The sequence below is a fragment of the Paramisgurnus dabryanus genome, chromosome 16, assembly GCF_030506205.2.
Source record: "Paramisgurnus dabryanus chromosome 16, PD_genome_1.1, whole genome shotgun sequence".
NCBI lineage: Eukaryota > Metazoa > Chordata > Actinopteri > Cypriniformes > Cobitidae > Paramisgurnus > Paramisgurnus dabryanus.
In genome coordinates this window covers 33,307,325-33,335,042 of record NC_133352.1, presented here as the reverse complement: position 1 = coordinate 33,335,042, position 27,718 = coordinate 33,307,325, and the positions used below count along the sequence as shown (strand labels likewise).

The following is a 27,718-nucleotide window of genomic DNA, read 5'->3' as shown; positions in this document are numbered from 1 at the left end:
AAGATGCCGGACGAATCCCGAACGCATTTTCCGTGTGTTTTCCGTAATCTCTTTATGAACGCATGACAGTTTTCATTAAAACATTCAAGACCTAAATTTAATAGCTATACCTGTCCTGAGAACTGCCTGCAGGATGTTATTTGGAAACCCCTGAATTACGTAACACTGCTTCAGACATAGCAGATATTTTATCTGGCTACACTACAAAAAAAACTAAGTTGTTTCAACCCATGGTTGCGTCAGATATGGATATTTTCTAGGTTGAGATTTATATTTGACCTACTGATGCACCAAAATGAAAATTAAGATTCTCTTGGCCGAAAACTTAAACGGAAGCTGAAAATGGCTTTTTTATTTTCCCCCGAAGCCGATATAGCCATTTTCGGATGAAAATTTGGCCGAAATTTGGGTGCACCCCTAATTTTACCCAACCACAGATTGAAACAACCCAGCATTTTTTTTGAGTGCTCTTATTAGAAGAATACTAAATACTAAGTATGTGCACTCCCTGGGAATCGAACCTTCAATTGTTGTGTTGCTAACGCTGGATAGGAGGGGGGTACAGTTGAGGTACAGATCTCACCACGGTTCATTTATAATCTTTAGACCTTCTCAGTTTTTACTTGCATGTACCTGCTTTTGCAAAGCTTTACAAATGATTGCCCGTGACCTTTAAAATGATCCTCTATATGTTCTTTCATACCCTATTTGGCTCCTCCTACCCCCTTTTCACATAAAAGCTTGAATAGTTCACAAAGTTTGGCACCTCCTGGGGGTTTCACCCCTCCTTAGGAGAGATGAGAGTGGACACGTTTCCAGCCTTTGTTTTCCTCAAACAACACAGTAGGAAGACATGGAGACACTTGGGCTGCTGTAGGTGAAGCATATCACAGGCACTTGTTAGCCAGGTGTGAAAGGTCACACTTTCCACAGGTATGACTTTAGGTGTTTGCATATACTGTGGTTGAGGAGGAGGTGCCTAGTTTTAGGACATGGGTCGCAGGTCAAGCCCTATGGAGCCTGAACATTTAATGAATGAACAGGCACCCAAAAACTGTATAGCAAGATGCTAAAACACCTTATCAACCACATAGCAACTCCCTAGCAACCGCTCAGAACATCTCGTGAGAAAGTTAGTATTTTGGAACGGACGCAAGTTGTATTTTGATGAATTGTGGAAGGAACAACATTTGGTAGATTCCAGAATATTTCGGCACAGAATCCCCTTGCGTATTGTGTGATGATGAATCACCCGATGTTTATTCCACGCCCAGCCGAAGCACACTACCCGGCCTGCTCAGACACGCACTTGAACTTTAAAGAGGAATGACATTTAAGCAGCGCACGAGAGCGTGCAATAAACACCGTCTGTTTCTCTCTTCACCTGAATCAACTCCACTAAAATCCAGCAAGTGAGCGCATGCACTCGAACAAAAGTTTACAGGTGTAAATAAAAAGCATACTGACGAAATAAGGGGTGCGTTTCCGAAAATTAATCCTAAAATGCGGGGGCGGTTTTGCTAAAATCTGCTCAAATTGCTGAAAACTAAGAACTCCAGCTATTGTGTGGCAGTTTTGTAAAGCTTCTCTTAACACGCACACATTAAAGCCGTGTTTCTGTCCTCAGGTTTCAAGCTGAAGGACTTTCTACGTGAAAATGAGACCCTGTCCACATTCCTCAGGGAGAACGCCTCCTTTACACAACATTTTGTAGAGAACATTCTGGAAGCAGAAGTGAATCTAGAAAAGGTGAGCAAGAAACGGGAAGTTGGGTGTAAAATTATATTATGAATTGCTTTATTATACTTGTCTCTCCACAAAGATATCTTTATATCTCTATCTGCAGCCCATTTTTGGGTCTATGACCCAAGCCTCACACTTACTGTACTTAACTTACAGTTCACGCCGTACAAAGTGCACGGTCATAATTTGTTTTGGGAAGGTTTTGATAGGTCAGCCAATTGAGCACACACTGCTAAATTACCTCTAGAACTCAGTTGAAGTGAGGAAACCAGCATGCATCTCCATTGTTGTTTGTAAGTCAACAGCTGTTAGCCGTGTGACGTGCCCTCGGGGCATAAACTTTTATTTACACAAGTTACAGTGCTAGAAATGCAGCCAAGTTACCCCTTAAAAGAGCGTTATAATGTCCTGATAAGAAACACATGGGTCAGCTAAGCATCTTCATCCTCTCCATCACCAACACTTCTCGTTCTCGTTCCTATTGGCCCTCACCCTAAAGCTCTGTGTACTATCTTTCTTGTGCTTTTAGGTGCTGATCAAAGGTTTTGGTGTCCATCTGAGAGACATGTGTAAGTCCGTTGCGCTTAAGGACTTTGTGACCATTTCGAACGAAACGGTGGCTAGATTCACCCAGGACATCATCTGCAAATCCCCCAGTACCTGGTTAGACCAAGCTGAGAGTCACTTCAAGTCCAACCTGGACTTTCTTAAACCTATTAGGGTAAGAAACAATTAATTTTTTCATAAATGGATTCATGCCATTTATCATTGTACCAGGAAGAAAACAAGTATCGCTTTAAAAATATGAAAATATACATATTAAGACAATATATTTTTGAACCATTAATAATTATTGTATGATTTTATTTACAATTAAACACATTTCCCCTATTGCAATTCATTACAGTATATTAAATAAATAACATGAATGGCAGAACCCAAATGTATTACATTAAAGGGAAGCTTGTTTGAAAATGAACTAAAAATATAAATGTCCAGATACATTACAGAAATGAGAATAATGGGAAAATGGGCTTAGTCGTAAAATTGATGTCACAACGCGAAACCTTGTAATGTTAAAATAGGCTTCATTTGTATTAAAGCAAAATGGCAGCTTTTTTGTCTTGATGTTGTGGTAAAATGTCTGGACATGATCGTGATCCATCCCACGGGTCCTTGAAATCCTTGAAATTTTGTGAATCTGGGGGGGAAAAATCAAGGGCCTGGGAAGTTTTTGAAAATATACATAGATACAGGTCATGAAAGTGCTTGAATCTATTTTATTCAAGTTTTCTGTGGAAAAAAACATATTATTCCCTTAGTGTAGGAAAATATCATAAAAATTCACATGCTAAACTGTTTGCTTTAAATGCTTATATCTTCTGTATGCAAATGTTGATTCATACCAAAATGCTTTTTTGCATAGTTGTGTTTTACAAATTACGTATATAACTTTTTTTCCTTGAGAAGGGAACGAGACGCTGCGTCTCCCTTGCCATACTTCCTGCGTCCCTGTAACGCCGGCTTTGGTTTACATAGCGATATATTTTCTGGCTCCCGCATCACCCTGTATTTGTGGTTAAGCCTTACTATTGGTTGAATTTGATATACACATTCAGACGAACGTACCATTGGAGGCGTCCCCAAAGTGTTAATGCAGTGACACAGCGCGAGTTCCCTCGAAAGGGAACTGTAACAATGTATCTTTAAAGGTAACACAATGTAACCTTGCTCTCACTTAAAATGTGTCCTCACATTTAGTCCTTGAGGGTATTGGACCTGGAAAGTCCTTGAATTTGAAGTTAACTAAGGTGTGGGAACCTTGGTGACAGATCTCATGATTTTTTACCGTATCTGATCTCATCACTGGTGGATTTATCGTCATTTTTCATGATGACATGGGTAGAAGAGCTCCAGAGCCCTGGATATATCCAGACATTGTGGCGCTGTTGTCAGGAAAAGGTGTTAATTAATTCGCCCGGTAAAGTCCATCAGATATAATTATCATGTTATCTCATGTAGCAGCCAACCCCTCCCTCAATGCTGTTTTTTAGCTCTGAGAAACAAAACCATGTGATGACGTGCAATGTGCTAAGTACAAAAACAAATCAAGTACCAGCTCAAAGAGATAAAGGGCAAATAAGACTATTAAAAGTAGTGTAGGAGGATGCAAGTTTTTGCCTGTCGCCCTACCCACCTTAACATATATAGCCTGAAGTCACGGATGGAAGTTACAACATAATCACAGCTTCGGTTTCTCTAACAGTTTAAATAAATGAGGACATGTCAGGTTGACCCATAGATCACAGATAAATATACAGATAAAATATATTGAATGCATTGTAAGTTGCTTTGGTTAAAAACGTCTGATAAATACAATATACTGTGAGTTATTGTATTTTTTTTTTTTTTTGGCTGAGAGAGCATTGTATGCGCAAGATAAATGCTGTCTTACATAACACTATGGTTAGGTTTTATTTTAATAGTGAACGAGTCAGCACTATTAGTGATTAAATATCTCACATATCTGTGTTATATAACCAAATGACACACAGTACCATAAATGATCATTAATAAATGATAGTTAATGTGACCTAAAGTGCACTCCTGAATGCTCCATTAAAGCATGCAAAACAAAAAACATAAAAGCAAAAAATATTCATGTTATCCAAAACCAAGTTTTGCCAGGACAGAAAGTGTCTGGTACATAAAGACTCACTGTGGGCCGTTTAGACTGATGTAAATATAATGCATCTGTTTTTACTTACAGCTAGATGTCAGGACTAACGCCACCGATGTCCATCAAGTAGCCAAAGCCACAGACATACTTCTGGAGAGTTTGGGATCACTGGCTGTAGAGGTAAACTTGATTTTAGTGACTAAATTTGTTTATTTATAATATTTTAAAGTGTCAGACCACTTTTTATTTAATTAAACACCACACCATAAAACACCAAAAAAAAATAAGAAATAAATAGTTAAAATAAAAATAAACCACAAAACCAGATATAAGGATAAATCTTTTAAAATTGAGATTTAATAAATATGCTTTCCATTGAGTAATGATTTGTAAGGATGGTACAGTATTTAACCAAGATAAATCTGGAATCACAAAAATACTAAATATTGAGAAAATCGCCTTTAAAGTTGTCCATATAAATTCCTTAGCAAAACATCTTACTAATGGTGAATATTTTTTATATTTTTACGGCAGGGTATATGCTAAATATCTTCATGTAACATGATCTTTTATGATTTTTGACATAATTTTTGTATATAATAATGTAGTGTTGGCTACCTGTGCTACTTATGACTGGTTTTGTGGTCCACAATCACAAATATAATAACAAATACTTTAAAATGGAAAAAAATCTGTCATTTTCTCACCATCATGTCATTTCAACCATGTTTTTCACATTTTAAAGCATCTTTATGCCGTACCCAGCTGAAAAAAACAGAATAGACCAGCATCATTCCCAAAACACAACATATGCTGGTCTTGCTGTGGGATGTTGGTGCTGGTATGCTGATGACCTCCAGCTAAAGCAGCACCAAACCATCATGGACCAGCATGGGAATTATGCTGGTCTATGGTGGTGGTCACCAACAAACCAGCACCAAAACACAACATATGCTGGTCTTGCTAGTATGCTGGTTTTTCATAGTTTATAGTAGATACTAGATACATCTGTCGAGCTCCAAAGGGAGATAAAAGATTTTTAGTAAAATATAACTTTTTTATGAAGATTCTTCAACATTTCTAGTTACACTTAAAGGGATAGTTCACCGTTTTCAAAACCTGTATGAATTTACGTACACAAAAGAAGACATTTTGATAAATGATTGTAAGCGCACAGTTGATGGTATGAATTCCATCATATTTGTTTTTCCTACTATGGAAGTCCATGGTTACAATCAGCTGTATCATTTTTTCAAGATATCTTCTTTTGTGTTCATCAGAAACTCATACAGGTTTAGGACAACTTGAGGATGAATTTTATTTTTAGGTGAACTATCCCTTTAAACAATAACAGCACATGTTAAGAGACAAGGTTAAATCAGAATGAATTTACCGAAACCTTCCCATGAGAAGAAAGTGACATTTTATGATGAGGACAAGTGTTGGGCCTGTGACATAGCAGAAAACATGACACATGGGAAATGTCACTGGGTTTGGTAGTGTCTTGGTTGCCAGCTGTAGCTGTGCACGGTGGGAGGAAGAGAAAGTTGTTTCAGCTCCCAGCTGGAGAGATATACAACCAGGCACAGCTGAACAAGCATACAGAGAGAGAGAGAGAGAGAGCGCGATCAGCATCTAAAGGCCGCAAAAAAGTCGTCTGGTTTACCCAGTTAGATGAGCATTCATGATCAGTCCGACCGTACAAAAGCTTCTCTGTTTTCTCCTCAACAAAGAGGGAAACCTTTGGCTGCAAGTCTATACTGAACAGAACATTAAACTCAACTCCTTGCTCTCAATTCAGTATCCTTTCACTAGGTTGGCATGAGACTACCTAAATCTTAACTTTTGGCAGAGAGAAAGTACAGGAGAAAGTATTTTTTTTATCTTAATATCTAAACATCCATAAAACAAGACGAGAAGCAAATATTTGTAAGATTTGACTATTATAAGACGTACTTGAATTACAGTTTTAATGTTACCCAATAGAGAAACAAATTGCCAGTCCCCTCATGCACTTTAACACAAAATAAGAAGCATGTGACATTGCTGCTGAGTCAGATCCGTAAGCCTGACGTGGTTCATCCTGGACTTGATCAAGCCTGCAGAGTTGCCATGTACCGCACCTAATTTAAAATGAATGTCCGGGAGAAATAAAACCTCTTTTCAGAATGAAATACCAATCTAATGATTTCTGCATACTATACATACTGCATAACAGTATAGCAGCTATATTTTGACAAGTTGAAAAAGTATAGTGTACCTTAAACACACATTTTGTACTTAATATACTAAAAATAGGAACATCTTAGGAACATCTAATGATGGGGGCACACCTAAAAACTTGTTGAAACATTCTTAGACTCAACACACATTTAAAGTGTTTCTTGTATAAATGGTTTTTATCTTTGATTGTCAACACAGACAGAGCACAACTGGAAAAATATTTGGCAGGATCAGTATTTATGATCAAATTACATTCATAATCTCTTTGAATATCATAAGGTGTGTCCCAAGCACTATCCGTCTTTAATGTGCAGACTATGACATCTTGGCACAGAGCAAATACCCATAATGGAATTAAAGTGCTTTATTTTTTTACGCACTAATTTTGTAACTTATATACTAAATATTCTTCTTTAGCACTTTTTAAGATGTTCTTAAGATTATCTAAGTGTACTTGTAAGTGCTATTTTAAGACACCATGAATATGAACTAAAATGTGCTTAAATTATAATATAAAATTTTTAAAGTGTCCACCATGTCATCCAAAATATTGATGTCTTTCTTTGTTCAGTCAAGAAGAAATTATGTTTTTTAAGGAAAACATTCCAGGATTTTTCTCATTTTAATGGACTTTAATGGACCCCAACACTTAACACTTAACTCAACACTTAACAGTTTTTTTCAACAGAGTTTCAAAGGACTCTAAATGATCCCAACCGAGGCATAAGGGTCTTATCTAGCAATACGATTGTCATTTTTGACAAGAAAAATAAAAAATATGCACTTTTAAACCACAACTTCTCTTCTTCCTCCAGCTGTTTGACGTGCCAGCGCAACCTCACGTAATTGCATAATGACGTGGAAAGGTCACGTGTTACATATATGAAACCCACATGTGTGGACCATTTTAAACAATATACTGACACAAAGACATGAATTAGTATCATTCCACATACAACAACGTCGGAACGGTCCTTTTTCTCCACACTTGTAAACACTGGGGTGTAGTTTCGCATACATCATCCGTGACCTCTTGACGTGATAACGTATTGCGTGAGGTCGCGCTGGCGCGTCACAGGACCGGAGATAGACTTTTTTTAAAGTGCATATTTGTTACTTTTCTTGTCAAAAATTACAATCGTTTCGCTAGATAAAACCCTTATGCCTCGTTTGGGATCGTTTAGAGTCCTTTGACACAAATTTTTTTAACTGTTATGTGTTGGGGTCCATTGAAGTCCATTAAAATGAGAAAAATCCTGAAGTGTTTTCCTTAAAAAAAAATTATTCTCGACTGAACAGAAAAAAAGACATCAACATTTTGGATGACATGATGGTGAGTAAATTATCTGGATTTTTTTTAAGAAAATTGACTAATCCTTTAATACAGAGACAGTATTTTAAAAGCGCATTTTAGTTCATATTCATGGTGTCTCAAGATATCATAAATAAGTTCACTAAGATAGTCCTAAGAACATCTTAAAAAGTACAGAGAAGAATTTTTAGTATATTACGCACAAAATTAATCCACATATTTATCTGTTTGTATTTTTGAGATGCATTTTAAGAAATACACCTGGGATAAAGTTTATTATTACAAAAAGTCTTGTTTCACAAGACTTTTTGTAAGATGTAAAATAAATCTTTGGTGTCCCCAGAGGGTACATATGTGAAGTTTAGCTTAAAATATCATATAGATAATTTATAATAGCATGTTAAAATTCCCAATTTGGGGGTGTGAGCAAAAATGTGCCAATTTTGTGTGATCTTTTAAATGCAAATGAGTAGATCACCATAATAGTGGTTTGTTCAATTGTGCTGTCAAATTTCTCTTTGTCTCTTTGCACTAAATGTCAGTGCTGTGATTGGATGGAGTGCAGATTAAGGGGTGGTATTATTATAATAAGATCCCCTTCTGACATCACAAGGGGAGCCAGATTTCAATGGCCTATTTTTTTTTACATGCTTGCAGAGAATGGTTTACCAAAACTAAGTTACTGGCTTGATCTTTTTTTACATTTTCTAGGTTAGAAGCACTGGGAACCCAATTATAGCACTTAAGCATGGAAAAAGTCCCCTTTGATACAAATAAAGAATTCCATTAGAAGTCTCCCGATCTCTGATTGTGAAAAATCTTAGAAATAATACTTTGTTAGGAATCTGAACTTGTTTTTTTTTTTTTTTGTGGAAATGCAGCTTTTATTTAGGAAATCTTGCATATCAAAAAACTAAATCTAGGGATCAACACATGACAATATCAGTCCTGTTGGTTACCTTCTAAAACACACCACCTCGCTTTAGAATGGAAAAAAACAGAACCAGCTTTTCAAGGGAGTGTTCAATTGGTTCAGTTTCACAGGCCTTTGGGCATGTGCTATCTGGATCTGGACTGTTATGTGCAGCTTTCAGACATGATTTAGACAATGCCAGAAGGTCTATCAAGGATTAGGAAAGCTTAGCCTGCACTTGAGCAAATAACCCAACAACAACACTATCCTTAATAATCTCTGTCAATCCATCACCAAGAGACATGCAATATATTTAAATTTCTCTCTGCTGTAATTTTAAAAACATGCACCAACATAATACAGAGACGCACATACCTGTTTAACAAAGAACTGTAGGTAGTTAATTACGCATGCATATCCCTTAACCATACTTGGATCTGATTAAGGTGGTAAATCAGAATCTGTTATTCCAACAGTTCGCCAGTATGAGGAGCTGGAGCGATCTGCGAAACGAGATCTTGTTTCTGACTGAAAACGCCACTGGGTCACCAAGCCTGATGTACCAGGCTGTCTCTCGCATCGTCTGCGGACACCCAGAAGGCGGCGGTCTTAAGATCAAATCCCTCAACTGGTACGAAGACAGCAACTTCCAGGCAATTTTCGGCAGCCACAACGACAGTGACGATGAAATGGTTTCTGTTTATGACAACACCTCAAGTACGTCAAACATACAATGATTTATTTTAGATCAAGCGATGCCATGTGCACTGTAAGATCAAATTGTGCCCCGGCTGTCACTGGGGCAGTACCCTTATATGTACCGTTAGGTACCTTTATGTACCTTTGAGATACTTATATGGACTCTTAAGGTGCAGAGTTGTACTTTTTGAAAGGGTACTGCTGTACCAGTGACACCTGGAGTACATATTTTGACAATTTTTTCTGACATTGTGGCTTTCCATAAAACACAAACATCCAGTATGATACATGGTACTCATAAACGTGTCAAATTCATCTTATTTTGTGATTTTAGCTCCATATTGTAACAACATGATGAGGAACATGGAAATCAACCCCATCTCTCGTATGATCTGGAGAGCCTTGAAACCTCTTCTGATGGGGAAAATCCTCTACACTCCACATACACCTGCAACACAGAAGATCATTCATGAGGTAACTAACCAGAAAAACACCTTTATGAACCTGAATACATGATGGTGGTTATTTTCAGACATTTGACAGGTCAGGTCGGTGTTTATCGAAAAATAATGCATACCCAAAGAACATTTCTCAACCAATCAGAGTAAAGCATTCAATAATCTTGTGGTATAAGACTGAATATCCTACTCTATCAGGATTAAAGATGCAAAAGTTGTCACTGGGTCGGTACCCTTATAAAAAGGACATATGAAGAGTTTGGTTCTAAATCAATTTTTACTTATTTCGGGAAAAACATGTTTTCTATACCTTTCTATAAGAAAGTGACAAGATGAAAAACAATATTTTCTGTTACAACTTTCACATAGCTACGTTAGGTTATAATAACATAAAAAAATCAAATCCATAATTTGATTTTCAAAGATTTATTATAAAAACTGAAGATTTTTTTTTAAATGCTAAAAATCTATTGAATCAATATATAAATGTGCATTCATCTTTGTCATGTTATATTCATTTAGTTGACTAGTGATTTACATTGATTAAAAATATAAATATTAATGGCATTCATCAAAACACTTTGTCATATTAAGAAAACTGTCATTGCTGCTGTCATTGGGGCGTCGTTGGTTAACTTTTTGACAGCGATCATCTGTAAAATGTTTTGGTCCTGCTCGATTTTCGTTGGCTTTGAGTAAAATAATGTAAAGTTTTTCATAAGATCCCCTGGGGTCAATGTGTTAGCATGACAGAAACTTGATGCTGTCGGGAGAACAGGCAACAGCCGGCATTTTTCCATCTCTCTAAGGCCCTTTCGAACAAGTTATTATATTTTGATGGCTTAAATTTTTTTCCCGTCACAGAAAACCACCACAGGTTTATCTTTTTTTTTTTTTTGATGATCACGAAGTACAAAGTAGATGAGGAAAACTCTGTGTATTCAACCCGCCGCCATTGTTGTTTACAATTCATGGAATGGTGCGCTGTGATTGGTTAAGCGGATTTATTGCATTCTGCAGAGAAGGAGGACTGACGTTAAGCGCGTTTTGGGAAAAACGGGAGAAAAGATGACAGAATAACTCGGCGGATATTGTATTTTGTGTAAAATTAAGAATTTACTTTTTAATGCTGACCTGATACAATACTGATTTTGGCAGTAACTCATTTTTTTTAAATGGTGTTTTTGTGCGTTTTGGAACCAAACTCTTTATATTAATACCTCGAGGCTCGGAAGTACATTTAAATAATTAGAAAGAAATATATAATTTACAAATGTGAACTGTATTTGTGTAGTGTCTGTGCAAATCACATCATGTGCATCAATTATTGAATACATGAATGAATTAAAGAATCAAGCCTGAAGTGATTCAAGGGAATCTGCAGTTGTTGTTCTGCTTTCTACACATTTAAGTTTAAGTCTCTTATTGCTTCATTCATTCTCAGGTTAATAAGACATTTCAGGAGCTTGGGATTCTAAGAGATTTGGGAGGAATGTGGGAGGAAACCAGACCAAGGATTTGGAGCTTTATGGAGAACAGTGAAGAAATGAATCTGATGCGGGTAAATTACACCTTACTCCCAGTGTTGCCCCCCCCCCCTCTCTGGCTCGTGATTGCGGCGCATCGCTGCTTCTCCAGTGTCAGCATAACCAAACCGGTGATGTCATTTTTAAAAGATAATTTGATCTTTTTCTCTTTGTTCTTTCAAATGCAGACTCTACTTCGAAACAACGCCACTGCTAATTTATTTAGGGCCCAGTTGGCTGGTACACAGTGGAGTGTGGATGATGTTATTAGCTTTTTATCCAAGCATTCCGAAGACGTGCGTCCACACGGAACGGCATTTACCTGGAGGGACGTCTTCAACGAGACAGACCAAGCCATTATGAGCATATCCCGTTTCATGGAGGTAAAGAAAGCTCTTTTTTATCCCTACTTTGTTCCTCTTGTCTGCTTAACTCATTCCCCACCATTATCTCGTCAATTAAGAGAAAACATTTGCCTGGAAAATTGTGTTCCTAATGAGTTTTTATGGTAATCTGTAATACCACTAGATGGCGCTCTTACCCAATTTATAAAAAACTGAAGCAAAAAATTATTTATTAATTTTACACTCCTGAGAAGGGAACGAGACGCTGCGTCTCCCTTGCCATACTTCCTGCGTCCTGTAACGCCGTCTTTGGCAATATTTCAGATATTCTTCCTGGCCCCGCGTCACCCTGTCTTTGTATTAATTTAAGCCTCACCATTGGTTGAATTTTATATACACATTCAGACCTTGAAAGGTCCTTGAATTTAAAGTTAACTAAGGTGTGGGAACCCTAATAACTGCACAGAGGCAATGCAAACATGGCCGCATAATGGTGCGACTTCCCTAAAGGGACTTCGACATAATACAGTTGAACAGGTAAACAATCAATTGAAACATACTTACTTAATAATCATATCACTGATATTCATTCTCAGTGTGTAAACTTGGATAAACTGGAACCAGTGAGCACAGAGGAGAAACTGGTGAACGAGTCCATGAGTCTGCTGGATAACAGAAAGTTTTGGGCCGGCATTGTGTTTCTGGACGTACCGCTCAACAGTTCAGAACTTCCACCGCACGTCAATTACAAGATCCGCATGGACATCGACAATGTGGAACGCACAAACAAGATCAAAGATGGGTGAGCCAACAGTTCCCTTCCTTAATGCCGCAAAACGGCACATTTAAAAAATGCTCATGATGTCTTTGTTTGTGGCAGATATTGGGACCCCGGTCCCAGGGCCGACCCATTTGAGGATCTCCGGTACATTTGGGGAGGATTTTCTTACCTGCAGGATATTATTGAAAACAGCATTATCCGAGCAATTACTGGGACCAAAGAGAAGACTGGTGTCTACATTCAACAGATGCCTTACCCATGCTACGTAGATGACATGTAAGTATCACATTGCATCATAAAGAACCGGGGGTACATTTACAGAGATGTCGTCTGTATACTTTCACCTACTCAAGCCAACATATGCTGGTGAAGATTTTTTCAACTTTTAAAATTACTTTGTCGTAGTTTCCTCCGGATTATGAGTCGGTCTATGCCTCTGTTCATGACTCTTGCCTGGATGTACTCAGTAGCCATCATCATCAAAGGCGTCGTCTATGAGAAGGAGGCCCGGCTCAAGGAGACCATGAGGATTATGGGATTGGACAATGGGATCCTGTGGTTCAGCTGGTTCATTAGCAGTCTCATTCCTCTATTGATCAGTGCAAGCTTACTGGTTGTTCTACTCAAGGTAATAAACTCAACATCTGTTATCTTTAACCAGACTAATTACCCTATTGAAAAATTGGCTTTCTAAACATCTGAACAACTCAATATTAAAGATATCAAGGTAAATTTTTACAGAATGTCAACGAATACTACAGTATTAGAATCATTAACAATTGTGTTTCATTTGAATCTTCACAGATGGGTAATCTCCTGCCATACAGTGACCCTGGGGTTGTCTTCCTCTTTCTTGGGTCATTCGCCGTCGTAACCATAATGCAGTGCTTCCTCATCAGTACGGCATTCGCTCGCGCTAACCTGGCAGCTGCCTGCGGGGGCATTATATACTTCACCCTTTATCTGCCTTATGTACTGTGCGTGGCCTGGCAAGACTACGTGGGCTTCTCTGCCAAAGTCATTGCTGTGAGTTTACAACCCCTTACATCATTTATCATAACTTCACGATAACAAAGTGCAAACGTGTATGCTTGCAGAGTCATTGTTTTTCACCGGTAGGTTATCTGGCATTGCACAAGCAAATTATCTAAAGTGACTTGCAGATGCTATGAACGCGTCTTGGGAATAACAAAATTTCGATTTGGTTTCTTGAAGGGAAGCTTCCTCCCATAGCTCCATCAAGAGCACCAAGTCACACAAGTGCTTTATTTATACAACACTACTTGCGTCTTACTGTAAATGTTGTCACCGCAGAGCTTGCTGTCTCCAGTGGCGTTCGGGTTCGGCTGTGAGTATTTCGCCCTGTTTGAGGAGCAGGGTGTTGGTATTCAATGGAACAATCTCTTCTCCAGTCCATTGGAAGAGGATGACTACAATCTCACCACGTGCCTCATACTCATGTACTTTGATGCATTCTTGTATGGTGTCATGACCTGGTACATAGAAACCGTTTTTCCGGGACAGTACGGCATTCCCAGGCCCTGGTACTTCCCGTTCACTAAATCCTATTGGTTTGGAGAGGGCAACACAAATAATACCACAGTACATGGAAAGAAGAGCAATGCTGGAGGTAAGAGGAATTCATAAAAAAAAAATCATGCAGGAAAGTATTTGTGTAGGTTAAAGGGTACCCTGACTATAAACACACATATGGCTTATGGTGTGTTCACACCAGACACGAATGAACCGTTAAGAGCGAGTGATTTACATGTTTACTTAATGCAAAGACGCGATAGATATCCGGCAGCGCTATTTGCGCGAAGTTGAAAAATCTGATCTTTGGCGGATATTCACCCCGCGCATACATATTTAGACAACAAGCGTTTAAAGCCGGCAATTTGAGCATATTCGCATCTGAATTTCACGTGCGAATGAAGCAAGTTAACTCATTCCCCGCCAGCAATTTTTGAAAAGTTGCCCACCAGCATTTTCACAAAAGTTTCAAAAAAAGCCTTCCAGGAAAATTTTCTTTTAAAAATATACAAACCTACAAATATATCAAATGAAAGAACAGACCCTCTGCTTTCAAACAAACAATAACCAAACAAACAAAATGGGATTTTTTTTAAATATTTTTCTCTCTTTATAAACTGTTAAATATGGGTATTTTTCTTTAAAAATGCAATTTATTTAGCACAAAGCTAAATTCATTGCATTTTTGTGAAGGATTTTTTAAAGATCAGATTTTGAACGATTATTAAAACATACACAGAGTATAAAATTAGTAAATAACATTTTGGCTTAAGTTTTTTTCATAAATTAGGTTATTGCATATTAACATAAAAATTAATCAGGAACACGTTTTTATGCAAATGTTTTCTCTTAATTGACGAGATAACTCGTCAATGGCGGGGAAAGAGTTATCTCAAAATGTTAAAGTGTCCAACTATACTCGAATAGCGTACCTGTACTTACTTAACAAAAGACACACAGTATTAAAGCATACAAGTCCTTACGGCGCATTCACACGGGGCGTAAGCATTGACGCTTCCCATTCACTTTTAATGGGTGACGTCAAACGTTGGCGAACTGAATTGTGGATCCGTCGGCGCCGCATCACTGCCGTTGCTCGTGGCAGAAGTTGAACATTTCTCAACTTTTCAAGCGGCAACGTGAGCGTCAGCCAATCAGATTGCCTTATGCAAATAACCTAGGCAGAGCCAGCCAATTACGTTTCTGGAAGACCGAAACATGTGCTTCGGCCACTGTGATTGGATGTTGGCCACGCTTCAGACAAGCCTTCCGTCAAGCGTTAACGCTTTCGCCCCGTGTGAATGCGCCGTTATAGTCGAGGTACCTTTAAGTTTTTTTATGAAATAATATTTGTACATGAAATAAACGTTTCACATGGTTTTTAAAGCCGTCTGCATTGAAGAGGAACCTACTCACCTCGAGCTGGGAGTTTACATTGAGAATCTAGTGAAGGTGTATCGTCACGGCAGGAAGTTGGCGGTTGATGGTTTGACACTCGGCTTTTATGAGGGTCAAATAACCTCCTTCCTCGGTCACAACGGTGCTGGAAAAACCACCACTATGTAAGTTATGATTTTAACTTAATGTTATTAATTGTGAAGCTTATATTCATTTTTCTTACTGTATGCTCATTACAATGTTTTCAGGTCTATTCTCACTGGCCTTTTCCCTCCGACCTCCGGCACTGCTTACATCATGGGCAGAGACATCCGCTCAGAGCTGAGCTCCATCAGACAGAGCCTCGGTGTTTGTCCACAACACAACGTCCTCTTCAGCATGTGAGTGCCTTTATCAGAAACACCTACTGTTTGATGCATACGGGTTGCTGTTTTATCCGAAGAGTTCTGCGAATGACTGTTTAAATATGGTTTGGTTTGGCATGTGTCAGGTTGACGGTGGAGGAGCACATCTGGTTTTATGCCCGTCTGAAGGGTCTGTCTGAAGAGGAGGTGAAGGCTGAGATGGAGCAGATCTTGACGGACACAGGTCTTCCACACAAACGCAAATCTAGGACAAGCCAGTTATCAGGTAATCCTAATTTCTAATCTAATGATTTAAGGACTTCAGTCCTCTCAAAATGTGATTAGTGCCAAGAGAGTTCACACTAAATATTGACTTTTTTGCATTTTGTGTAGTATTTTCTGTTTGTAAACAGAGCAAACTATATGGATGGTGAAAACAACAAAGCTGGTGGGACTGAAATAGATTTTTCTTATCTTACACAGGTGGCATGCAGAGGAAACTCTCAGTGGCCCTTGCATTTGTCGGTGGGTCGAAGGTTGTCATTCTGGATGAGCCGACCGCCGGTGTGGACCCTTATGCTCGCAGGGGTATATGGGACCTTCTTCTGAAATATCGTGCAGGTAATCAACCCATTCGTTTTTGAATTCTTTCTTTACCTTGTAAATACTCGGTGACCAATCATGGAGGTTTTTTAGGTCGTACCATCCTCCTTTCCACCCATCATATGGACGAGGCGGACATTCTGGGGGATCGTATTGCCATCATCTCCCATGGAAAGCTTTGTTGTGTGGGCTCCTCGCTCTTTTTGAAGACCCAGTTGGGAACGGGATACTATCTCACATTGGTGAAGAAGAACAATGAACCGTCTTTGAGTTCCTGCAGAAACTCCAGCAGCACGGTGTCTTTTGTTAAGAAAGTAAGTACACGTTTTACCACTTAAAGACAGTGTGTATTTTAGTAAGCGAAATGTTAAAGTGTTGTTTTATTGGTTTTGCAGGAAGATGATGCATCAGACAGCAGCTCAGATGCTGGTCTAGGAAGTGACCAAGAGAGCGAAGCCGCCACTGCGATTGGTAAGACGCCACCTGACCTTAAACCTCAAAACCATTCGGCGCCAACTCAAATCCTCGCTAATCATAATTTTTAATCCATCTATATCGCAATAAAGGAACTACATGGCCTGAATCTCCAGTCGTTCCTGTAGATGTGTCCCTCATCTCCAGTCTGATCCTTAAGCACGTTCCTGCTTCCCGAATGGTGGAGGATCTCGGTCACGAGATCACGTATGTGTTGCCGTACGAGTCTGCCAAAGATGGTGCCTTCGTTAAACTTTTCCACGACCTGGATGACCGTCTGGCCGACTTGGGCATTTCAAGCTATGGGGTTTCAGATACCACACTGGAAGAGGTGCAGTATACAGGCACTCTGTCTGTCCTTTTATCCGCAATCAATAAAAAGACTATTATGAAAGTTATTTATGCACTCGCCCTCTTGTCTTTATAGATTTTCCTTAAAGTGGCGGAAGACAGTGGTGTTGATACAGAAATCTCAGGTAGATTTAGCTATCATCTCATCAGTAGACTGATTAAGCAGAGCAAAGTACAAAGGCCAGTAAAGAGCAAAGATCACATCATGTGTTCTTGTTTTTGTTAGATGGAACTGTGCCGGTACGCAGACGCAGACAACATGCATTTGGTGGGGACCATCAGAGCTGCCTCAAACCCCTGACTGAGGATGACAACTTTGATTGCAACGACTCCGATGCTGATCCAGGTAAAAAATTTGGTTTTACAATAATCGGATAAAGCATTGTGTTACTGCTCTCTGATGTATCATTTCAGCATTAACAACATAAACAAACGGCTTTCATGGAACTTCCGGTAAACTACGCAAACAGTACTTGTAAAGTTGTTTGTTTCTGATAACAAGCATATAAACAACAAGTAGATTACCATGGTTCAAATCACAGCTAAAGCATAACTATACTGAGCTGACGTTACTGTGTAAAATGTGTACTTTATAATGTATACAATGTTAACTACAGATCGGCTGCCAAACCTCCCTTTACATAGCAGTGATCTTGATCTATGATCGCCGTATCCCCTCGTCTTTAGGAAACCCAATTTTTTTTTATTTTTGATGAGGTATTTGTTCCAGAGTTTAGTTTAGCCACTAGCTAGACCATTAAACAAACGAAGACCGGAAGTTAAGTTCCGTCCAGACGCGTAATTGCGACAACGCACGTGCATCCGATGAAACCGTCTTAACAAACTTCTATGTACTATTAAATATTTTAAATTTTAATAGTAATTTAAAATGCACCGTTAGTTAGCAGTCAATAAACTAGTGGTAAAGTTTTTATGTGGTTTTGCTGTTCGTTTACACAATGATGAAGTTTTGGGGTCCAGAAAACGCAATCATTTCACAGGGAACGACGTAAAAGCAAATCTGTGATAAGAGTGACATCATGCACATGCATTAATTCATTCTATGGCCATGTGGCCTACAGATGCTTGTTTGTGCGGAGTTTATTGATTAAATTTATAGTCCATGGTCACTTGAAGTAATAAACCTACCTCATCATTCGTTTAAACAGAAGTGCTTGATGCTTTTTTTTCTCATCTTGATTGTTTGTATTTATCGCTTTATAGACAAATTTGTATATGCCAGGCATGTAATGGGTCTCATTCATTATGCACAAATTCGTGCGCAAGATGTGCATATGGATTCACAAACAAATTGCGAATCTATAAAATTTTTTATATCTAATTTTTTTCTAAATGTACGCAAAAATTCAAGAAAACCTAAACCACTTGTGTGCAATAATCACGTACGCTATAATCAAATACTAGGCTATAATTATAATGTGTATATATAAAATTTACATGATTATATTTTATATTATAATATTTTTTGTATTATATGATCTATATTATTATTATATTCATTATATTATACATTGTTATAGCCTATTTATTTTTTCTACACATATAAAGAAGATGCACGTAATTACAAATATTCACGCTTTCCTTCCTCACTTTTTTAATCTCTATATGAAAGTGTCTGCCTAATGCCTAAAGTAAAACGTCAAATCCTTTGTGGAAAACCCTTATATGGAACTGGTTTGGGTGTGTTTTATGCAAATTACCAACCTTGTTCACGCGGTCGCTCATGTAGAACACTCCAAATTCACTAACGTAAGAACAAGTATGAGAACAAACTCATGTGCTATGAATTAGGTGGAAAGTTTTAGTTAGAAGTTCAAGTGTGCGTGTAAATACAAAAAACGTACGCAATTATTAGTGAATGAGAGCCATTGTTTCTTTACAAGGTAACATCGCCATCTACTGGCTTGGCACATGTAATACAGCATATTTAGTACAGCATTGTCATGTGCACTGCAAAAAATGATTTTTAAGAAAAAAAAATATCTAAAAAATTTTAAATTAAGATGCTTTTTCTTGATGAGCAAAACGACCCAAGAAAATAAGTCTAGTTTTTAGACCAAAAATATCAAATTGAAGTGATTTTGTGCAAAAAACAAGCAAAAAAATCTGCCAATGGGGTAAGCAAAAATATCTTGAACATTTTTCTTAAACACTAAATTCAAGAAAAATTCATATACCCCATTGGCAGATTTGTTTGCTTGTTTTTGCACAAAATCACTTAAAGGTGCAGTGTGTAATTTTTAGAAGGATATCTTGACAGAAATGCAAAATAATATACAAAACTATATTATCAGGGGTGTATAAAGACCTTTCATAATGAACCATTATGTGTTTATTACCTTAGAATGAGACGTTTATATCTACATACAACGAGGGTCCCCTTACGTGGAAGCCGCCATTTTGTGCTGCCATGTTTCTACAGAAGCCCTTAACGGACAAACTTTTTTTACTAAGTTGTCTCAAACGATGACATGTTTGTCCAGTGGCGGCTACCATAGCTTTTCTATCTGTTTTAAAAGCAATAGGTGAGCCGTTGGTTGCAGTTCGCAACCTCACCACTAGATGCCACTAAAATTTACACACTGCACCTTTAAATTTGATATTTTTGGTCTAAAAACTAGACTTATTTTCTCGGGTCGTTTTGCTGATCAAGAAAAAGCAACTTAATTTAAGAATTTATTGATATTTTTACTGAAAACAAGACAAAAATACTAAGAATTTTTTTGTTGAAAATATTTTTTTTTTTAATGGAAAGGAAAAACTTTTTTCCTTTTTTCACTACATTGTCGTTGGGTAAATAAACCCTTATTCTGCGACTAGCAAAGGCAGAGCGACGCAGTCTCGATAATTTTAACGGACACTTCTGGCGTCACTTGTGACCTTTGGTGACAGGAAGTGGGCATGTACGCTATGCGACAAAGGTGAGAACAGTTCAACTTTATTCAAATGCGATTCGTTTAGATTTAAAGTCATTGGTTTTCAGTGCCTTGTTTCCTGACTTGCATTGTTTATTTTCTCACAGAATCCAAAGAGACGGATTATTTGAGCGTTACTGACGGTAAAGGATCGTATCAAGTGAAAGGCTGGAGTCTGAAGAGGCAACAGTTTGTGGCTCTTATATGGAAGAGATTTCTTTATGCCCGTCGGTCAAGGAAAGGCTTCTTTGCACAGGTCTGTATTATACGAAAGTTTTCAGTGAAAATACATGTTCAGTCATTGCAGTTACGTTTTTTAATGAACTCGTATTGATTTTTTTGTAGATTGTTCTTCCCGCTGTCTTTGTGTGCATCGCACTGGTTTTCAGTCTTATAGTTCCACCATTTGGAAAATATCCCAGTCTGGCCCTTAATCCTTGGATGTATGAGGAGCAGTTCACATTCATCAGGTACATACAGACACAAGATATATTAGCCCACATGGGTTTTAACCATTTTATACTAATTTGTTGTCACTCTGGTTATAGTGAAGATGCGCCCGATGATGCAAGCACACAAAAATTACTCAGCGCCTTATTAGACGATCCTGGTTTTGGAACACGGTGCATGGAAGGAGAACCAATTCCGTAAGTAACCAGTAAGAAAAAAGCGAGGTAGTGAACCTTTTAAAATGTAAATGTGTAACGATGTTATCCGATGTGAATTTGCAGCGACGCTCCTTGTACAATGGCCGATGAAGATTGGTTTACTCCAGAAGTTCCAGAGAGCGTAGCTGATATTTTCAGGAAGGCAAACTGGACCATGGACTATCCGTCTCCGGCTTGTGAGTGCAGCTGTGACGGCAAGAAGAAGATGCTTCCAGAATGCCCGGCAGGTGCTGGTGGACTTCCACCTCCTCAGACTAAGATCAGCCAAATGGACACCCTCCAAAATCTGACAGGGCGAAACATCTCAGACTATCTAGTAAAAACTTACGCGCAGATCATTGGGAAAAGGTATGGACTTATAGTGTGTTCAAATAAACAAATGCTTGCGATTTCACTTTCCTTATTAATCTTTATTTTTTTTCATAGTTTAAAGAACAAGATCTGGGTGAACGAATTCAGGTATGGAGGATTTTCACTGGGTGCGAGAAGCACTCAGGTCCTTCCTCCCGCTGAAGAGATCGATGATGCAATCCATCGAGTCAGGCAGATCTTCCAGTTGGGAAAGGTAAACCAAAACGCGAACCCTTTTAAAAATCATAAAGCTTTCAGGAACCGTGTATGATGCAGATCTCCTTCTCAAATATCCTCAGAACTCAGGCTCAGCGGCCGATCGTTTCTTGAACAGTCTGTCTACCTTCATCAATGGGCTGGACACGAAAAATAATGTCAAGGTGGGCGACGAATACATAAATGAGATAAGGAGCATCAAAGTTTGATTTCAATCTTTGACATGACCTTATTTAGTCAATATGAAATATTTCAAGATTATATTTTCACAGAATGTTTTTTACATTATGATTTTATGTTGAAATCACCCAAAAATTGATCTCTTATTTTATAAAGCTAATCTTTGATGGTTTTATTTTTGTAGATATGGTTCAACAACAAGGGTTGGCACAGTATTGGAGCTTTTCTTAACGTAATGAACAACGGTATCTTGCGTGCCAACTTACCAGCTGGTAAAGACCCGCGTCAGTATGGCATCACTGCTTTTAACCATCCACTCAATCTGACCAAGGAGCAGCTTTCTCAAGTGGCACTGTAAGCAAAGAATAAAACTTTATTTGCATTTATATTTACAAATCAAAGATATCTCCTGCTGATTTGGTTTTACTAATCATGGGATTCATGCCGTTACAGAATGACTACCTCAGTGGACGTGTTGGTGTCCATCTGCGTGATCTTCGCCATGTCCTTCGTTCCCGCCAGCTTTGTCGTCTTCCTGATTCAGGAGCGAGTGAATAAGGCCAAGCACATGCAGTTTATCAGTGGAGTTCAGCCTTTGCTTTACTGGCTGGCCAACTTTGTCTGGGATATGGTAAGTGGATGCTCCTCATCATATCCCACAATGCATCTCTTCTCAGATAAGAATGCTTATATGACTAAACCTCCTTGTGTTTTTTCAAAGTGCAATTATGTGGTTCCTGCCACACTGGTCATCTTGATCTTCGTGTGCTTCCAACAAAAAGCTTACGTCTCAACCACCAATCTGCCCGTTCTGGCGCTTCTGCTCCTTTTATACGGGTAAGTAAAGCAGATCTAAGAATTTGCAAATCATGTAATCACTCAATCAGGTGTGTAGTATGACAATAATTACATAGGGAATGACGACTAAAAAACAAAATATGTTTACATGACAACAATGTACTAAATATGGAAACGTTTTGCTTTGCATTTTTCGTGTACAAACGACGTCAAAATGATACCCGTTCACACAGGTCGACTTAAAACACTGTATTATGCATGCCAGGCCAGTGCGATGTCTGAACACCTAATACGGTTGCGTATGACATTAACGTTTTCATGAATTTGTGATACGATAAAAATATAATACAATAACAGTATAGTTTTAAAAAATGTGGACTTTGAAACACATTTACAAAACTACAGCCATAGTGTTTACAAGTGTGCTCAGCAGGCATATGACCGACCTTAAACGTTGAAATTTGGTTGAAATAAGGTCAGTTGTTTGTTCAACGTTGAAACAATGTTGAAACAATGTTGAAACAACGGTGAATGGTAAACGATTGCAAAAGGGTTAATAAAATGCTTTAAAATCAATGTTGAAATTTGATTGAAATAATGTCAGTTGTTGTTCAACGTTGAATAAATTAGCTAAATCAACCTTGTCCTTGACGTTGATTCAACGTGTTTTAAATGTACTTTCTTTTTGCGAAAAATGACGATCATTTCTCTAGATAAGACCCTTATGCCTCAAGTGGGATCGTTCCTTTGAAACTGCAGTTTTAAACAGCATTGAATCCTTAAACTGTTGAGGTCCACTAAAGTCCATTATATGGAGAAAAATCCTGGGATGTTTCCTCAAAAAACTGCAATTTTGCAGCACATAACCATTTCCCTGTTTGTTCGTTTCTCTTTTCAGATGGTCCATCACTCCACTGATGTATCCGGCTTCCTTCTTATTCAAAATCCCCAGCACTGCTTATGTGGTTCTCACCAGCGTCAACATCCTCATTGGGATCAACGGCAGCATTTCCACTTTCGTAATGGAGCTGTTTGGAAGTAATGTAAGAAAGCAAGTTCTTGACTCCCTTTCGTTCTGAGTGTAAACCTGACATCGCAAGTACAATCCTCATTGGTCCAATCCTAATTCATCTTTTGCAGGAGATCGGTGGCATTAATGACATCCTGAAGAATGTTTTCTTGATCTTTCCCCATTTTTGCCTCGGTCGAGGTCTCATTGACATGGTGAAGAATCAGGCCATGGCTGATGCCTTGGAGAGATTTGGTAGGATTGGGTCCAAGTTCTATTGTCAGATGTTTGGATAGAAATGAGAGATAGGACCTTACCTGAACTCTTTGTTTCAGGTGAAAACCGTTTCCGTTCTCCGTTGGAGTGGGACATGGTGGGCAAGAACCTTTTTGCGATGGCGGTGGAAGGAGTGGTCTTCTTTACCATCACTGTCCTCATCCAATACCGTTTCTTCTGTAAACCCAGGTAAGCTCAATTTATATACACAATATTATATTCTGATTTATAATGAAGATTTAGAAGATCTTAAACAATTGTTGGACAATTTCCGCAGGTCTTTCAATACTAAGCTGAGCCCGATAGGTGAGGAAGATGAGGATGTTGCCAGAGAAAGGCAGAGGATTGTCAACGGTGCGGGTCAAGGAGACATACTGGAACTCCGACAGCTCACTAAGGTAAGAAGAAATCTTTAATCGAGGATCACAGGTCATCTGGAGAACTTTAATATAAAATAGACACATTAAAATAATAAATAATGCATGATGTCATCGGAGCCATGACGTAGTGATGTACTCCAGATACACTGTAATATATGTGTATGTAGTAGAGATCTTCACATAGATCCGAAAACCAGATGTTCGACCCAAGACCCGAGCGTGCCTCGGATGATGGCCTTGGGTAATTTAAAATGAGTGTGTTTTTGCCAAACAGACCCGAGTCTTGTGTGCACAGAGTCCTTTTCCAACACTTCCAAGAGCACTCGAGACATTTTGTGGTTAAGACAGACCTGTCAATCAGTTTTGAATGCACATTATAGCATAATGGAGCAGTGGGCCAAATTGGATGCAAGGTCACCAAGGTTGCCATTTATATTCAGGTTAAAAAAATTGCCACTGGGTCGGACTCAGGTCTAATTTCCTCGGGGTTTGTCTTAAGCCGAAAGTATACTAGGGACGTCCGCGTATGCGCGCCGTCCGCATGACGTCATTTTCGTCATCAAGAGGGTCCGCGGCCGGCCGCGCGGACCGTCCGCGTGCAGCCCAAAATTTGAGACCGCGCGGACAGTGCGCGTACAGTCCGCGTACAACAGCGCATGCGCGTGAAAATATTTAGACAGTGCACTCCACTATAAACAATTATACAAAGAAAATAGACAGCATTTGCACACACACTATCGTTTTTCTTCTTTAACTTTTACTTCTTCCAAGAACAGAAAGCTCTGGAGCATGTTTGTTTGATTCCTGTTCTTTGTTGTCTTGTTGTTTGTTCTAAACTGTGTTTGCAATGGTGGATGAGTTACTTTTCTTCTCCTATCCTAATGTTTTAATGTACTCTAAATGTCACCAAATCAGTGCTGCCCTGACAGCCTGTTAGACTAATAATTTGAATAAGAAATCATTTATATTGCGTATAGTGTCGAACGCGGCCATCCGCGTGTAGCCGCGGGGACTATACCCGGAAAGCTGCGCGGACGCGTGCGCGCGCGAGCCGGACGCGGACGCGGAAAAAAAGTATAGGTTTGGGGTGGTCTTTGTTTAATAAAAAAAATGTATGCATGTTGGGTTTGGGTAAAAAGTAATTTGGGTCTAGTACATTTCTTTGGACCCGAGAAGACCTCTAGGATGTAGGCATTAACATTAAGAGTGTATAAAAAGTACAGGTTGACCTCATTGAGCTGTCATGTTTTGTCTTATAGGTGTACAAGAGGAAACAGAAGCCTGCTGTGGATCGTCTTTGTGTAGGGATTCCTCCGGGAGAGGTAAATTGATTTACTGCTTTATTTGACATGAGTCAGCAACACCCCGACTACTGTAAAACTACTAACTGACAGCTGTGTATCTGCATTTCAGTGTTTTGGTCTGCTCGGTGTCAACGGAGCCGGAAAGACGAGCACATTTAAAATGCTGACTGGTGATTCTGTGGTGACCAGTGGTGAAGCTTTCATAGCAGGGAAGAGGTGAGCTCATTTAAATAAACAACAGATGCTATATCAAGACTGCTTGACTCATTGCGTATATTTTGTATATTCATCCATTTTGACCTTGTTGTGGCTGCATGTTTTTGTTTGATTTTCAGTATACTCAGGGAAATTGATGAAGTTCATCAGAATATGGGCTACTGTCCTCAGTTTGATGCAATTAATGACCTGCTAACAGGACGGGAACACTTGGAATTTTACGCCATCCTGCGTGGTGTACCAGAGCATGAAGTTTGTGAGGTGAGAGTAATAGAAACTGGAACATTTGATTATTTTTTAAGATTAGTTCATGAAATATGACCTTAAAGGGACACTCCACTTGAAAATATGCTCATTTTCCAGCTCCCCCAGAGTTAAACATTTGATTTGTAGGCTATTATTTTGGAATTCATTCAGCTGATCTCCGGGTTTGGCGGTACCACTTTTAGCATAGCTTAGCACAATCCATTGAATCTGATTAGACCATTAGCATCACGCTAAAAAATAACCAAAGAGTATCGGCCTAGAAAATCACAACTTTTAATTTTCCGTCAGTCTTAGTACACGATGTAACTACAGAAGAGTCAAGATTTAAATAGGAAAAATATCAAAACTCTTTGGTTATTTTTGAGTGTGATGCTAATGGTCTAATCACATTTAATGGATTGTGCTAAGCTATGCTAAAAGTGCTAGCATCAGGCTAAATGGATTCCAAAATGGTAAAAATCAAATATTTAACTTCAGGGGAGCTGGAAAATGAGCATATTTTCAAAAAAGTGGAGTGTTCCTTTAAAGCCCAGAGTATAATTTGTTTTAAACGTGTACGCGAACTCACGCGAATGGTTGAATGCACAGCCTTGTAATGCTTAGTTTTTTTTTTACTTATAAGTGTACACAGACGTCCAACACACCTGCATTGTGACAAAATGCAATGCAGGTCCTGGGCTACATACTACATTCATACAAAACCTACGCGTACTAAGTATTCACAGTTAAAAAAAATCTGGCGGTGCGCGTAAAACGTGCACACTATTCTGATAACGAAATTTGGGGTAACTGTACGCAGACCCTCATGTATATTATTATACTTAGAACAAATGGTTAAATATTAGAAATTATTTCTGTTTTTCACATCATTATGAATCTTTGGATTAGGGATGCTTAACGATTTATCGCGATTAATCTATAGCAGAATAAGAGTTTTTGTTTACATCATATATGTGTGTAAACTGTGTATAATAAATATGTTTATATAAATATGCACACATTCATGTATCATTTTAAGAAAAAAAAGTATTTATATTTATTTATAATATAAATTATACATAAATATACAAATGTATATACACATGTAAACATTTCTTAAATATATACATGCATTTGTGTGCATTTATTTATACAAAGTTATTATATACAGTTCACACACATATATGATGTAAACAAAAACTTTTATTCTGCTATAGATTAATCGCAATTAATCATTAAGCATCCCTCTTTTGATTGTGACATTTTTCCCTTAATAGTTTTGCACATCCTACTATATTCTCATAATGCAATAATAAAAAAAAATCGCAATGAACAAGAAAACAATCGCACTTTACAATAAGATTGTATTTGTTAACATTAGTTAATGCATTAGTTAACATGAACAAACAATGAACAATGCATCTACAGTGTTTATTATTCTTTGTTAATGTCAATACAAATGTTCATGTTAGTTCATCAACAGTTCGAACTTAAAAAAAAAATCGTTTTAATAAATAGTGAAATTATATAGAGCCATAGAGGTGGCATTTGCAAAAAAAGTCTTTCAAATTGAACTAAAATTGAACATGAACTAACACATTGCAAAAAAATGAATGTACACAAATATTTTTTCTTCTTTTTTTGGGGTAAAAATCTGACCTGAGCATGTTTTGTAACATTGTTAAAACATTAATGGTTTTAATTGACGTTTTACCTATTGGACAGGTGGCTGAGTGGGGAATCCGAAAGTTGGGCC

At 38.3% G+C, this 27,718-nt stretch overlaps 1 protein-coding gene across 1 annotated transcript in view; it reads left to right on the top strand.

Annotated features, from left to right (window-relative positions):
* abca1b (ATP-binding cassette, sub-family A (ABC1), member 1B) overlaps window positions 1-27,718 on the top strand; it is a 41,281-nt gene that overhangs the window by 9,446 nt on the left and 4,117 nt on the right. The window contains exons 6-43 of the mRNA XM_065275311.2: window positions 1,628-1,749; window positions 2,273-2,464; window positions 4,514-4,603; window positions 9,348-9,588; window positions 9,905-10,044; window positions 11,473-11,589; window positions 11,743-11,937; window positions 12,495-12,700; window positions 12,779-12,955; window positions 13,085-13,307; window positions 13,484-13,705; window positions 13,994-14,309; window positions 15,600-15,774; window positions 15,859-15,990; window positions 16,101-16,240; window positions 16,438-16,575; window positions 16,651-16,871; window positions 16,953-17,028; window positions 17,124-17,362; window positions 17,459-17,507; window positions 17,609-17,728; window positions 20,426-20,574; window positions 20,664-20,788; window positions 20,867-20,965; window positions 21,050-21,334; window positions 21,413-21,551; window positions 21,637-21,717; window positions 21,918-22,087; window positions 22,187-22,364; window positions 22,455-22,570; window positions 23,430-23,574; window positions 23,672-23,795; window positions 23,876-24,005; window positions 24,094-24,214; window positions 25,456-25,518; window positions 25,610-25,716; window positions 25,836-25,977; window positions 27,688-27,718. Coding sequence (XP_065131383.1) covers window positions 1,628-1,749; window positions 2,273-2,464; window positions 4,514-4,603; window positions 9,348-9,588; window positions 9,905-10,044; window positions 11,473-11,589; window positions 11,743-11,937; window positions 12,495-12,700; window positions 12,779-12,955; window positions 13,085-13,307; window positions 13,484-13,705; window positions 13,994-14,309; window positions 15,600-15,774; window positions 15,859-15,990; window positions 16,101-16,240; window positions 16,438-16,575; window positions 16,651-16,871; window positions 16,953-17,028; window positions 17,124-17,362; window positions 17,459-17,507; window positions 17,609-17,728; window positions 20,426-20,574; window positions 20,664-20,788; window positions 20,867-20,965; window positions 21,050-21,334; window positions 21,413-21,551; window positions 21,637-21,717; window positions 21,918-22,087; window positions 22,187-22,364; window positions 22,455-22,570; window positions 23,430-23,574; window positions 23,672-23,795; window positions 23,876-24,005; window positions 24,094-24,214; window positions 25,456-25,518; window positions 25,610-25,716; window positions 25,836-25,977; window positions 27,688-27,718 — 5,736 coding nt within the window. The remainder of the gene's footprint in view (window positions 1-1,627; window positions 1,750-2,272; window positions 2,465-4,513; window positions 4,604-9,347; window positions 9,589-9,904; window positions 10,045-11,472; window positions 11,590-11,742; window positions 11,938-12,494; window positions 12,701-12,778; window positions 12,956-13,084; window positions 13,308-13,483; window positions 13,706-13,993; window positions 14,310-15,599; window positions 15,775-15,858; window positions 15,991-16,100; window positions 16,241-16,437; window positions 16,576-16,650; window positions 16,872-16,952; window positions 17,029-17,123; window positions 17,363-17,458; window positions 17,508-17,608; window positions 17,729-20,425; window positions 20,575-20,663; window positions 20,789-20,866; window positions 20,966-21,049; window positions 21,335-21,412; window positions 21,552-21,636; window positions 21,718-21,917; window positions 22,088-22,186; window positions 22,365-22,454; window positions 22,571-23,429; window positions 23,575-23,671; window positions 23,796-23,875; window positions 24,006-24,093; window positions 24,215-25,455; window positions 25,519-25,609; window positions 25,717-25,835; window positions 25,978-27,687) is intronic.